Below are 14,855 nucleotides of genomic sequence, written 5' to 3' on the forward strand. Positions count from 1 at the left end.
ACTGAGAAATCCTCCTGGTTTTCAGCCACACAAGCATTAATAATTGGGTAGTTTGTATAAACACACACTTTTTTACACTTGATTAACACCAAAGTTGTCTACTTGCTTATTACTTTTCATTACTGTATAGTAATATAAATGACATTTAAGTATGGATTATTGCTAACAGATGAAGTTGGTTGTTCATTTTACTTCTCTGTGCTTCAGCGTCATCAATATTTTATTGAGATGGTGGAGTTCATGCAGTGTTTCCCACACAATTAGAATTTATGTGTGGCAGTAGCTGTTCGGGAGGGGGGGGTCTTCTGTGTCCCTTTTTTTTATCATTCTTTGGCCCCTTTCTAAATTTGTTTTTGTGGGTCTATGAATGCAGCACAGGCGAAAGTTATTTTTATCCCCTCAGTAATGATTGAACAGTTGATCCGACCCAGCACAATGAATGGTTAGGTTTCACTTTCACTGCGCTTGGTGTTCTACTGCTCCGTCTGTGACAACAGTACACTCTGCGCTACAACAGTGTCGTGCTCTAAATAACCAAACTGCATATATATTCCAACAGCGCAAGAAACCTCTGCGTTAAAAACCTCCTGACAGCCAGATATTATTTTATCCAGCTGTGATGAGTCCATCAGCTAAAAAAAAAAAACAAAACTGATTTGTAATGTAGAATCGCTTTATTCAGTATTTTTACCATTTTAATTTCCTGGTTCGTTTGGTTTTGAAAGGGAGAGACCTCTATGGATAATTCGGCTGTGGGTCTAAACCTTCTGAACAATGAACACTGAAGGAAATCTTATCAGAAGTTTCAGCTGGTTGTAATCAGCAGTCCTCACCACTAGATGCCAATAAATGCTATACCCTGTTCCTCTGAGTATAAGTACAGACATATTACCAACAAAATGCACTTGAAGCATCAAAAGTTAAAGTACTTATAATGCAGAGTGTTATACTATTTTATTATTGGATTTTTATTTGTGATGTATTATTATGTTAGAAATACTTAAATGTTGTTGCTGGTCAAGGTTGCACTAATTTAAGGTGTAACATTTTATAAACTGATGATTTGTGTGTGCAGTAAAAAGTGCAGTATTTCTGTCTGAAATGTAGTGCAGGAAGTAAGTGTAAAACGGCATAAAATGGAAATACTCAATTAAAGCACAAGTACCTCAAAATTGTACTAATGTACACAAGAATAAATGTACTTTCCACCGTTGCTTGTATGTGCTCAGTATTAAAGAAAATTATATCAGTTTTAATTCTGTGGATGTTGACACTCTGGAAAACATTTATATTGTTTCATTTAGATATACTTCTTTTCTTTTTCCCTTTTTACTGAGATCTGCTCAATACTTTTGTTTTGTAAGATCAAAAACATAGATTTTGAAAATATTGATGATGCACAAAGATTGAGTTTCACATAAACATCTAAATTAGCTTGTTACTTCAGGAAATAAAGCTCTATCAAGATAAACTGTTGACATGTAGCAGTTTTTTTCAGAGTACATCTTATTTGAAAGAATATAGAGGCACTTTATGTTTGTTTATTTTGTTCCTATGGGTTTTTCTGTATATGTTCATCACTGGAAGATGAGTGTTTGGTATCATAGCAGTTTCTTGTCATCCTTGTGTGATGGGCTAAATGTTTTCCATGACACCGAAATAAAAATTAAACTAAACTGTACACTGAAAAATAATTGCTGATGTAACAAATGAAAAGAAAGCCTGAGAGAGAATTTCACCTGTGCACAGGTGAGAAAGGAGCTTTGAGCAAAGTAATTATTTCATTAATGCGGTGGGATGTGGGATGTGTCCTGGGAGATGATGGCACCAGAAGTAATTTATCGCTTCACATTTCTTTGTCCTCTGCAGGAGCTGGACCTCCGGCTGATCGGACGGTAGTGATCGAAGAGTACAGGTTCTTATCCCAAAAGCTGTTTGCAGCTGTGTCCGTCTTCGCTGGCCTCGGCATCCTGCTCGGCATCGTCTGTCTGACCTTCAACATCTACAACGGCAACGTCCGGTGAGTCCACTAATGCTTATCTTTGAATTTCCAGGCCCACAGTGATAAGCCTAAAACACTCTGTTTCTGTTAAAAACAGCTGCTGTAAAGCAGCAAGGCTTAGCTGATTGAATAAAACTTTATCGGATAACATAAAAGAATCAGTTAATTGTTTAAGTCAAATTATAAGCAAATATGAATCTCATTTTCCAGGCCTGGAAAAATCATGGTATTATTAAAAGTTTTGGAGAAGTAATTGAGTTTTGCTTTGTGTTACGAAGTGACACAAAAAGTGGTAGGGCTGCCCCTTGAAACTCTGAGACTCGAATCATCAGTTGGAAACCTCTCATACGAATAAAATTGGCTCAGGTTTAGCAATCGTTTTTTATTTTTTGTGTGTTAGTGTGCCATGCTTTCTACATCGGGGGTAGTTTTGGTCCCCAGTTTTCGCTGCAGAGTGAACGCTCTTGATTTTCATGCTCCTCTTTGGTACAAGCTGCTACAGAAACTTGCAGCGGCACTGAGAAGGAGAGAAGAGAGAAAACGTCTCTCTTCAATTGCAAAGTGGTAAATTTACAGCTCACAGCAACTTAGTGTTGGCAAAAAATGTTGCACATTTACAACAGGGCTGTTAACGTGTTTACTAGCCTATTTTGATCGTCACTGAATGTCCAGCTGAGCCTATTAAAACTTTCAATCTTTATATGGGGAAAAAAAAAACGAATCGTTCATATCGAACGACCAGATCTGATTTGACAGAATTCTGTGTTGGGTACAACCCTAAAAAAAAGTAACCATATTTGGTCGAGATGCTGGAGCAGTGGAGGGGGAGGGGTGGATCTGACTCACAGACTTTAGCGATGCCTCGCAGGCACCCTGTCAAGAAGCCCACCTTTCAATGTGCTTAACTTTAGCTCTTAACAAAACGTAAACAGGTAAGTTTTATAACAAATAAGGCCCGAACAATTTTCATGAATGTTGAAATTAGCGAGAGACCAATATCAATTTTAGTACCAGACTGCAAACATGTTGTAAAGTTGGGCATTTTAACATTGGAGTCTATGGTGATTGACTCTGTTTTGGAGCCAGCCTCAAGTGGCTGTTAGAGCCCTTTTTTTTCCTTTTTTTTTTTTAACATCCACATTGGTTTCATTTTTCATTCATTCCTGTTTGGTTTAAACTCACTATAACGCTCGGTAAAGTTGTGAGAAGCTGCAGATTCAGGTGATAATGCGTTCATCAAAATGAGCAACGCCTTTCACGTTATCACTTGGTGTATTGTTATTATAAAAACATGGATTATAACTGCTTTAAGAAGTGTCACAGGGTTTCCAGAGGACTGCTCATTCTAGGCTTTGATTGCATTTGACTTTTTCTTGTTTTTAAAAGTGGATCGGTTATGTATTTTTGTCTCCTAACAAGGCAGTTGGTGGCAAACTGTTTTTGTAAAAACAGCTTACTGAATAAATTTGATTTGATTCGATCTGACTCATAGTGTTTTGGCTGCTGAGATCAGCCTTCGGTGAAACTGTATTTGAAATATAATCAAAGCTGGAAGAAGGCCTGACTGGCACACCGCAGCCAGCCAGAGATCCCCAAAGGAACAAACCTCTCCAGCTTTCCGAAAAACTCCTGATAAGCTCACGGTCTTATGGGACTTTAAATCACTTTGACCCGGGTCAAACATAAAAATACTATGTTCGAAAGACATCAGAGATATGCTGCGGCGGGTTCACAGACTTGTATTAAGCTTAGAAATCCAAGATCAAAAGGCAGTTTTTAAAGGAAGTCTATTTGCATTTGGTCTAGGGCTATGCTTAAGCTGTGACAATGAAACCAGCTGCTAGATTGAGAAAAGCCACACCCAAATCACCAACTTTGTAGTCCCTAAACTCGAGAAGCAGAGGTGCCATTCAGCATTTACATTAACCTCAAGAGAGCGGAGGATCTCTGTTGAACATGTGAATTATTTTTTTTCTGTCTCACATCCTACAAATACTGACATTCGCACTTGGAGTGCAAATCAGCTCTGCTGGAGCAGCTGGGTTGTTACAGGATGTCATTTCCATTCAGCGCTCCTCCAACAGGTGACCTTCACGTAACAAAACTGTGGCTTTAACCTTAGAGGCCCCATTTTAGTTGAACTAGCAATTCTCATTATTTTCAGCTTTTTTAAAAATCTTTTTAATGATGACTTCCCTCTTCGGAGGACAACTTTGTATTCATGATTATCCAAGTTATTGCTATCACTGTGCCTCCCAAGGACAAACATAAAGAGTGGAAAAGCAAAAAAAACATGCAATCTATCCAACTTAAAGGTATACTATGCAGGAATTGTCGGTTACTGTTTGTAAACAATATAGCTCGTAGAGCTTTATTCAACCCAAGAGAATCTTGGTCGTCTGAAATTCTACCTACTCTTCATCCAATCAGTTGGTCAAAGAGGGAAAAAATATCTACATTAAGTAAAATAAATCCATAACGACAAATCTGGCAATGTGTCCTCTGTGATTATCTGTTAGTTTTCCGATAGAAAACGAGAGTTAAATAATGTTTAACTTTGGATACAAGGCTGAGCTTGTCACAGTCACCAACCATCTAATCACAGTGGGGAAGGGGCGGGACAAATACCACAAAGACCAATCGTCACAGTGGTCAAATACAAGTGCTGAACAACAACAGCTGGCGTTTACAGCTGGGAAAAGAAACTCTTTAGACACAGCCTAATTGAGCCTTTAAAACATGGATTGAAAGGACAAGTATTTAAAACTTCAATCTCTATGGCCAAATTTGTTTGATTTCTTTCTAAAACATTGGAAAAAAGGCAATAAGCAACCTGGAAAGAAATCTCTCTCAAATTTAAATAACAATAAAATAAATAATAACAATAAAACTTGATTTAGAAAATTGTTGTTTATATGTATATTATTGAAAAGCTAGGGAAAATGTCCAGTAAACTATCATAATTATATCCTTAAAATTATGTTACATTATCATTATAATTATTATTAAGCACTTGTTTATTTAGATAATTCCCTTAATTTGTTTTAATTTGATTGTTTTTCCATTTTATTAATGCAGATTTTAAGGTAATACTAATTTTGTGCTAAATTTTTGGTCATTTCTTCTGAAGTTGCTCATTGCCTTCTTCCCACGTTTTCGAAAGAAATCAACTAAATTTGCAGAGGTTCAAAGGGTTGAAGTAACACCGGCAATTGTCTGACCAATGAGAGCTGGGCTCAGTCAAGAGAATAAGGACACAACCAATCTGCCAGTGAAAGTGAAAGTAAAGGTCGACTTCAGCTTTGTCCGCTTGGGGTTTCGCCCTGCTATATCTGCTCCTGGTTGTTACCTTTTTATTAAGTTCCAACCTCACCTGAGCGCTGTGCACAGGATCGTCCCAACCACTGCAAAATAAGAGTAAGTAGAGGGCAGAGTGTCAGCAGATACATACACCCCCACACAATTCTAGAGGGTCATAGGTGACGAATGAGAGGGATTACTTCTGTATGAGTCTATACCACATCGTTTTTTAGAAAAATTCTCCATATAACCTATTGTTAAGTCTGGTTTATGATCTTCTGATGTGTCCAGTGAAGTGTAATCACAGATTGGTGAGCTTGAATATCAGCAACAAATATCAGATATTAGTCCCTCAGAATCACACAAGTTTATATTCCAGAATATTCAACTATATTTCAGGGAGACATCCACATACAAGAGAAAAAGATGCCAGTTTTTCTTCTATTAGTTGCCTCAAATCAAAGCAACCCAATGACATGGTGCATAAAAGGAAGAAAGCAGCACTCCACATCACAAAATAACTCCTGCAGCGCACTGAACATCTCATATTCATGGTATGTAACAGCATTAAAGGTTTTTTCAGAGGTATCAAAGGTTGGATTGGGGCCAGTGTGCATGCGTGTGTGTGTGTGTGTGTGTGTGTGTGTGTGTGTGTGTGTGTGTGTGTGTGTGTGTGTGTGTGTGTGTGTGTGTGTGTGTGTGTGTGTGTGTGTGTGTGTGTGTGTGTGTGTGTGTGTGTGTGTGTGTGTTTGTATGCAGGCCCTACGGGTGTGTGGCTGTACAGTAAATAAGCAGTGTGGCCTCGAGGCAACACAAGGGCAGGTCAACAGGATGAAAGAAAATAAAAGGCACACCTACAGCTCGAGCTCGAGTGGAGGGGCAGAGGAAAGCTGCTTTGCTGGGTGGGTGGGTGTTTGGCACAGAGTTTATTATATCGAACATCTTAAATCTGAAGTTATAAACCGGAAATTGTCTTTAAAGTAGCATTTATATCAGCTCATTGTCTCAAGCGGATAAAAATCACCAGTGGTGGAATGTAATAAAGTACATTTACATAAGTACTGTTCATGAAGGGCAACAATGACTGTTAGAAAAGAGGAGGCCTTATAACATGATGGAAAAATACTACAACCTGCTTATGAATGCACATATTGCCCGATCGCGCTGGGAAACTACTCAGTGGCAGCGTCATCATGGTAAACAGAGGCTTCCTGCCAGTGGCGACTTGGAGTACAGAAAGTAAACAAGATTTTCAATTTAATTAAACATACAAGGTACCAGGTAACATTTTCTAAACGAAGTTTAAAAAATAACATTAGAATTTGTCCTTAATCCTGCTACATCTCTGCAGTTGAAGGATGAGTTGATTAAAATCAACAGCTACTATGAAAACTCCATCTAGTTGCTTGGGCATGTTGCTGCTGATGGCATAATTAAATTCCTGCAGTGCAGTTTTTGAATTTGTATTGGAGTCTTGGGTGTTGTCGGCTCTGAACAAGATCCGCCCATCCAGTGCAATAGCTCGATTTGGGATATTAGGGATTAACCATGTCTCTGTGAAGATGTACACTGAGCAGGCTCTGATTTCCTGTTGCTAAATGAGCCTCAATCTCATCCACTTTATTCTTCTGCGACGGGACATTAGCCAGAAGAAGGCTTGGTAGAGGAACAGCTCTCGGTCCAAGTCGGGTCAGCCTCGCCCTGATGCCGGCTCTCCTCTCTCTCTTCATCCAGCACTTTCAGTTTCATTTCAGCAACATGCTGTCACTTTTATGGTTTTATTTTAACACTTAAAGCAAAATTCTATAGCTTTTCTACCTCAAAAATAGCAGTTTCTTGTTTCTTGTTTTCCATCTTTATATACAGTCTTTGTGTGGGACACACTGCGGCGACATGGACTGCAGTTGACTTGTTGTGTTATGGTCTTAATGGTAACACTTACCATCTTGATGTACACTGCTCTTTCACTGATCAATTAATTGGTCACCAGTTTGGCCCTAGAAGCGTTGTGCCAGTGCCAGCAAAAGTGGAAAGCAAAACCTAACACAAGCAACATCTACAGCTCTGATTGGCTGTTTTCCTGCAGGCGTGACTGAATCTTGCAAAAGCCATTAGAAACCCAAACAGGAGGCAGAGGAATGTTATTTTTTTCCGTGGAATATCTGTCTCGTGTACTACTGTCTGGATGTAGTGAAATTTTTAACAAATAGGACAAAACATATTTTTGTAAGGTACCAACTGTAGCTTTAAATTGTGAGTTTGGAATATCACTGACAATGAACTCTGCAAACAGAAACCAAAATGTCTTTTTTCAGAATTTAATGCTTTTTTTTGTTTTGTTTTGTTTTGTTTCCCAAGATCTTTCAGAGCTTTTTCTCCACCACTCACAGTTTATTTTGATTTAATCCTTTCCCAGCTGTGAGCATTTCCTTTGTGCATTGCATTGTGGGAGAATAGTATTCATCAGCTGTGCACTCAAAAAGGACTGTGTTTTGTTTGTAAACAGCCTGATTTGAGTATCCTCAGTTTGTCACTTTCTTGGTTCCTCTTGCCCTAAATCATGTCCAAGCTCGACTTGTTTTGTTTCCGGTTTCTTAGATTTTCTTTTTCTTTGTCACTTTGAGTTTTTGTGATAAAAAATTAATGTTTCTCCGCTTTTAATAGGCGTTGAATTGTTCAGCGATTCACATTAATTAGACTAATGACTGTCATTCACACATTAGAGGAGCTGCCCAGGGAAGAGCAGTGATCCATATTTGGACCTTTTGTTCATCAGACTGTCTGAAACACGAAATAAAAATGATTAAATAAAAAAATTAAAAAAACATGAGAGCAATTAATAGTAATTGTTGACATTTCTGAGAGCAGACAGAAAGGTCGGCAGCACAATTAACACCTATTTACTTATAAATTCACCAGTTGTTCTTTGAAGCAGAAATTATAATTACCAGTGTTTTTCTAATGTTTTTTTTTGTCTCTGTTTCAGCTACATCCAGAACTCTCAGCCGTACCTGAACAACATGACAGCGGTGGGCTGCATGATGGCTCTGGCTGCAGTGTTCCCGCTGGGGATTGACGGTCACCACGTCCACAGATCTCAGTTCCCTGTTGTCTGCCAGGTAACAGCAGACAGGGACACACACAGGGAGGAAAGAGCCAGAGGGCAGGATGAGGAGTAGACCTGGGCACTGTCTGCAAATATTTGGTTTCATCAATTTGATATGAGTGCCAAAACATCCATTTTTACAATATTTGTGCAGAAGTATAGAAGAGATTAAATTCTACTTTTTGAACATTTTATTCGGGATGCATGATAATATCGGCACGTCATCGGTATTGATAGATACTGGCTTTTAAAAGGAAATTAGGAATCGGCCAACAAGATGATTACTGCTACAGACTGATTTTTCTTTTTTATTGACAAAGTGAACATGTACAAAGCATCAACCCTAATTCGGAGCATTGTTACTTATTTTGCATAATGAATGAATATAACACAGACTGAAAATCACTGTTTTTAATGTCTCCTTCTGCTGGCGGGCCATCACGATGCACTTACATCCATCCTTTCATTGAGATTTAAAATCTCTTTTTCAAGCGCAACCTTAATTCCCCCGTAGTGATCAGCTCAGGCAATTTCAGGTCCTTCTGTAAATTATTCCAAGAAGAAAGGGTGGCATATTTAAACGTTTTTCTGTGCGAACCGTGGGGACCAACAATAAGAGAATATTGTGTGAGTGCAAGACATTATTGTCTAAGCAGCGTTAGTCTGAAAAATGAAGCAAACGCTGAAGTGCCAAAATCAGCAGTTCCTTAAATGGCCACTAGACTGTTATGTTAAAATGTCTAACTTTACAGCAGAAACAGACGTGTTTACAGCCTGCTACATAAAATAGTTTCAGTCTCTATAGCCAATTTTAACATTTGTGACAACTGTATAGGGGATGAATATTTTTCACAACTCACCTGTTTATATTTTATGAAAGCCCAAAGTTACACATATTTAAGGTCAGGGTAGCTTGAGTGACGGGCTGTCTGCGAGGCGTCATCACAGTATGTGAGTTAGATCCGCCCCTCGCTCCTTCACAGCTCCACCCTCTCCAACAAATATTGTTACTAATATGATTAGTATTGACTGAAATGCCAAAATTTTGTCTTCACAACGGCACACCACAAACCAATGTGTAACGTCACAGTAGCTATTTGCAATATTTTAACAGTTAAAATTTTGTCACAATATTTATATAGAGATATTCGGTCAATGATATCATGATATTTCATTTTCTCAAGCAATAAAATTGATAACTTTTTAGAATTTAAAATGAAGCTGTCAATGTAAAAGTTATCAAATAATGTTTTGGCTGCACAGCACGAATTTCTAGTGACTTGTCGCCCCCTGGAGGTTTGAGGTGTAGCATCCAAAAGTTTGTAATTTCTGTCAACAGTCCATGATCGTTCACATACTTGCTCTCATTAAAATTAGTTTGTTGTATTTATAGTGTTCCTGGACCTTACATATGCCACAAATATTGCACTCTGCAGTTACAGCTGTCAGTTTTAGTGAAGCCCGACACCCCTGTGACATTAAGCGAGCCCACATTTAGGTGCTGTGAAGCCCTGACAGTTGTGATGTTCCTGCCTGTGGCAAGCAGACACCTGCAAACCTCATTTCAGGAGTTTGGTCACGCAAACCTCGTGGATGAAAGCCCATGAAAGTTTAAACGCTGACATAATTCATTATCCATTTGAATGTATTTTGGTTTTCGGTGGCACAGACATGATTTTCCGGCTGCCAGAATAGCACAGGCGATGGGATCCCAGCACTAATGAGGAGTGGGAGTGCTTTCTCTGTCACCCATGTTGAGTCTTTTTGTTGTGGAGGCGAGAGGGAGATTTCCATTTCTGTCGTTTCTCTGCTCTTTGTCCCCGTCCAGTTATTCTCTCTCATGCTTTGTTCTGCCTCTCTCCTGCACTCTGCCTCTGACCTTCTACTCTGGCTGTTTTTTTGTTTCTGCTGCAATCTCTCCATTTCACAAAACTTATATTATCTCTTTTTTTCTGCATTACCTACTCTATCTATCTGTCTGTCTGCCTATCTATCTATCTATCTATTTAATAAATTAGCATATATTTTGCTTTTTTATGTAGTTCTGTAACAAAGGTGAAGGTCTCATTTCCACTTTCTAAATTTCTAATTTTATCTCTGGCACTTTTACAGCTTCAGGTTGATTTTCTTACTAAAATGTCTTTAAACTTTCACTGTCCAGCTGCCGCAGTCCAGAGAAAAGTTTTTTCAGTTTTTGCTGTGCACTCAGACCACTGAGTTAAATGTGGTTGTTGGGATGTATGCAGCCTTGAAAGAATACCTACAGACACAATTCAGGGAATTTAGTTCGTATTAATTGATTATTTATTTATTAATTTCTTTTTAGTTTGTGTCATGCCCTTTGAGTCACATTTCACATGAAATTACATGACAATGTTGTTTAACCACCATCTTCCAGTCTTGCATGAGCAAAACAAAACAAAACCTCAGCAAAAGAAACTAAACCACAGAATCCCCTGAAGTCCCAAAAACTGATTTTTTTAAACTTGTGCACACAAGTTGTTTTCTGTGTGTGAACAAGAGTATAACTTGTTCCCACAAGATAATTTTCTTGTGTGCAAAAAAGGAAAAAATATAACTTTTCAGGACTTTGGAGGAACTCTGTACAAAACAAACACAAAAGAAATGAAAACAATTTGTAAAAGTGTTACAAAAACCTTTTTTTTTTTGTAACACTATCAATATTATTAGTTATTTTTCTCCTTTGCCTCTTTTTAATAAAAATTCTCCTCTCCCCTCTTCTCCCCTCCTTCAGTTCCGCCTGTGGCTCCTCGGCCTCGGCTTCAGCCTGGCGTACGGCAGCATGTTCACCAAGATCTGGTGGGTGCACACCCTCTTCACGAAGAAGGACGAAAAGAAGGAGAAGAAGAAGGTAGGGAGGAAGAGTGTGAGGGAGGGATAAGCCTCTCAGCGGTCTCAGGAGAGCAGAGAAAGGACGGGAGAGGCAGGCCGGGCCACGCAGCGTGTGTGGCGCCGGCTGATAAAAAAAAGTTAAGTTAAAAACTTTGCAGGCTCCCTAGTAACATAAGCTGCTCAGAGGCCAGCTCGGCATCCTTCACCGTGGTGGGGCTGTAGCGAGAGTGCGGGGATAAGGGTGTTGGACACACACTGACACAGATACTGTACTTTACACAGGCACCTACACACATGCAATATTTATGCATAGAAACATGCAGATTTGGGGCACACTGATACCCTCATCATCAGCTTTATTTGCATGCTGGTGTGAATGTATTGTGTGTGTGTGTGTGTGTGTGTGTGTGTGTGTGTGTGTGTGTGTGTGCGTGTGCTTGTGTGTGTGTGTGTGTGTGTGTGTGTGTGTGCGCGCCTCCTCTTGAAGATACTAGTGTATCCTGGAGCCAGCAAGATACTGCCAGTCTGCGATGTGTTGTGGGAATTTCTAAGACCTAATCAGAAGAATAAGAGATTAAGCCATTTATGGAATATTTATGAATATGGATGAGTATTAAAGTTCTATGCAGAAATCCAACCTTCAGGGGGTTTATTATTTGAGCCAAAGCACAACGAATCGGGTTGACTTTCAACTCTCTACATGTCCACAGAAGGGCAATTTGCCAGAGAGCTCTGCATGAGTATTTAAAGAAACTTTCACAAATCGAGGGGAGAATGAGCGCTTTTCAAATCATTTTTCATGCAACTCAAGTGAAGAGGCGCTCAGGACTGTGTAATGTGTTTTCTTCTTTATTTTATTTTTCAGTTTTAGTCATTGCACGCTTGAATGGGCGTTACTATGTTGGAGGTGCTGGGAGTAAGCCAGCATGGTCGAATAAAATAAATAAATAAATAAAAAAGATGTGTAGAAATAAAGAGGAGGGAGTCGCAAAAGGAGAGCTCATCTTGGTGGCGTGTTTTTCGGTTACGGCTGTATTGCTTCCATTATAGCTTAAGTTAAGAATAATAGAGTTGATATTGGCCATTTTAGAGACTGTCCACACAAAAGCAGTGTCGTCTCAGTGTGTAGAAATGATAATTTCAGGTGGCAGCGCAAATATAGCTGCCGCTGCTCTCCGCGTGACACACACGCGCTCAAACTCCCGCTGCTCCGAAAATATACACACTTGTACACACACATACAGAAAGACAATTCGTGTCCAGTCATCCAGAAATCACAAGGACGCCTGTCGTATTATTTGTCCCGGTTGTTTGTCTTTGTTTGTGGACTGGCTCGCGATGCCCTTGGATATTGACGACTGTTGTGTGTTTGTGTGTCTTTGCTCACACAGCAACACTTGGAGCCGTGGAAACTCTACGCAACAGTTGGAGTGCTGCTGGCTATCGACTTCCTGTCACTCATGATCTGGCAGATTGTGGATCCTCTGCACATTACGGTGGAGGTAGAGTACGAAAGACAGATGAGATAATGTGTGTGTCATCGCCCGTTTGCACAGACCGTGCAGCCGCTGTCACGAGTCGATAACGCGGTGATGAGACACCGCGCCTGCTCTGTGGAAATCTTCTTTTGTTTTGATTTATCTTAGAGTCAGAGAGCATGATCCAAAACAAGGATAGATATCAGTGATATTTATGACCTGCATTACTGTAAACAAAAATCAGCATTCGTCAAGCAGCCAAACAAACGTGTTAAATGAATTATCCGCCTCATTAAACATTTATCTTTTAAAGGTCTAACTGTTTGACTTGATTAAACTGCTTTAATCAATATTTTAAGTGCTGAATCAAGCGACTGTAGAGAGAGGGGATGCCAATAGATTGGCGAAGGAGCATTTCATGAGTGCAGGTATCAAACAAGACTAAAATCAGGGTCACACTGAGCTGCAGGCTGCAGAGTGAGTTCACCCTGCGACCAGCAGCAGCCCACGTCCGACTGTTTAATTCTCACACACTGTAAAATATTCATTTTACTTTTATAAGCTAAGAAACCAATTACCTCAAAAATTTAAGTAAATATAATTACTACTTTTAATTTATGTACTTTGTATCTAATTGTTAAGTTTACTCAGTATTCAGTTATATTAACTAAAGTTGCTGCAACTTGAAATGACCAGTGAAATTAAATCAGTCTTTCAAAGTTTTTGCAACTTGAGTAAACTAAGTTTACTGTGCAATATATATATATATATCTGTCCTGCTTGTTGCAAACTAGTCACTAGTCATCATATTTGTGTTTTCTTTATACTGCAGATGAAGCACAGAAAGGATGATCTTTAGTAACATTTAGTAGCTAGAAAAGTTGTATCTGGGACTAAAAGTCCTAAAACTTTGGGTTAAAACATAAACAACAATGTCTTTCTGGTCAGGCGAACGGGGCTAAGCTGATCGGATCGGTGTTGTGGGCGGCCCTCCCCAAATATAATAGAAGGGTAAACTCTGCTGTGGGTTCGCAACTACAAGTGATGCTTGTGATGCCAGTGATACAACAAATACCTAATGGAAACACATCAGTTTTGAGAAAAAAGGCCCATTTAACCCCAAAAAGCCATACTTCACAAAATTGCAATGGAATCACTTTTTTTTTTTGCTCTTATAGATCACATGATGATATGACTAATGCACTTGTCGGTTGGAGCTGTCTCCCTCGGGCATGATGCAGCAGGCGATACAAGAGGTGTTATTGCATTGCATAACTCTTAAAAAGTTGAGCAGATCATCCGAAAGTTTTGAATCCACGATTTCTCTGTGAAGTCGTGGACTATCACCTCTCAGAAAACCCTCATATGTGGCTGCTCCCTCATATGAGGGGCTTGCCTTTCCATTATCAATCACGTAACACGCCGACGTCGCCATCGATTGGAAATAATGACGGCTAGTGCGGTGGCTGCAATACAAATAAACGTGCTAATGTTTTGAACATCTATCGCCATGCTTCCTGGAATGTTATAATGAGAGGGGAACATTTCGAAAATACTGTTTAAGTTATGCACAAATCTGTAATGAAAACCCGCCTAGTGTTGCTCTTGATTTCCAGTACCAGTGGTCAGCTGGAGGAGCTACGTCAACAGAGCCAGAAACGAAACAGAGTTCATTCTGTTCAAAATGATGTCCAATGTTCAGGAATCAAGACTCAGAAACCTTAATCCTTTTATGCTGTGTAAAATTTAAGTGGCAGATCTCAGCATATGATCAAACTCTGGAACAGACACAAAACTGAGTCACTATTGTGCACATAGTCTGCACTCATACAGCTCATTTTTACCTTTTTAGGAACCACAGTAGACTGTACACGTCATCACCAGCTTTAATCTGCACTGTGTGGACTTTATCTACAGTCAAACCTTATATTAAAATAGCTATTTTTCATATTTATTTGATATCTGATATTTATTTTAATTCAGTCATCTATATCTGACATTCGGGAAGGACCAGACTCGAGGGGATCAACCGTGCAGTCACCAGGGCTTGTGCTTGCTGTGCATTTTTTGCCTCCTTTTCCGGAGTGCTGCTGTCTCATCGTTTCTTATTATCTCC

The 14,855-nt window shown here is 39.4% G+C and overlaps 1 protein-coding gene across 3 annotated transcripts in view; it reads left to right on the forward strand.

Moving 5' to 3' along the window:
* gabbr1a (gamma-aminobutyric acid (GABA) B receptor, 1a) overlaps positions 1-14,855 on the forward strand; it is a 100,605-nt gene that overhangs the window by 72,515 nt on the left and 13,235 nt on the right. For all 3 annotated transcript variants that reach the window (XM_088084584.1, XM_042490951.2, XM_042490952.2), the window contains 4 exons: positions 1,870-2,020; positions 8,289-8,421; positions 11,164-11,280; positions 12,653-12,763. In XM_088084584.1, the coding sequence (XP_087940710.1) occupies positions 1,870-2,020; positions 8,289-8,421; positions 11,164-11,280; positions 12,653-12,763 (512 nt within the window). The remainder of the gene's footprint in view (positions 1-1,869; positions 2,021-8,288; positions 8,422-11,163; positions 11,281-12,652; positions 12,764-14,855) is intronic.

The sequence above is a fragment of the Plectropomus leopardus genome, chromosome 11 (genome assembly GCF_026936395.1).
Source record: "Plectropomus leopardus strain MGB_pleo_1.0 chromosome 11, ASM2693639v1, whole genome shotgun sequence".
NCBI lineage: Eukaryota > Metazoa > Chordata > Actinopteri > Perciformes > Serranidae > Plectropomus > Plectropomus leopardus.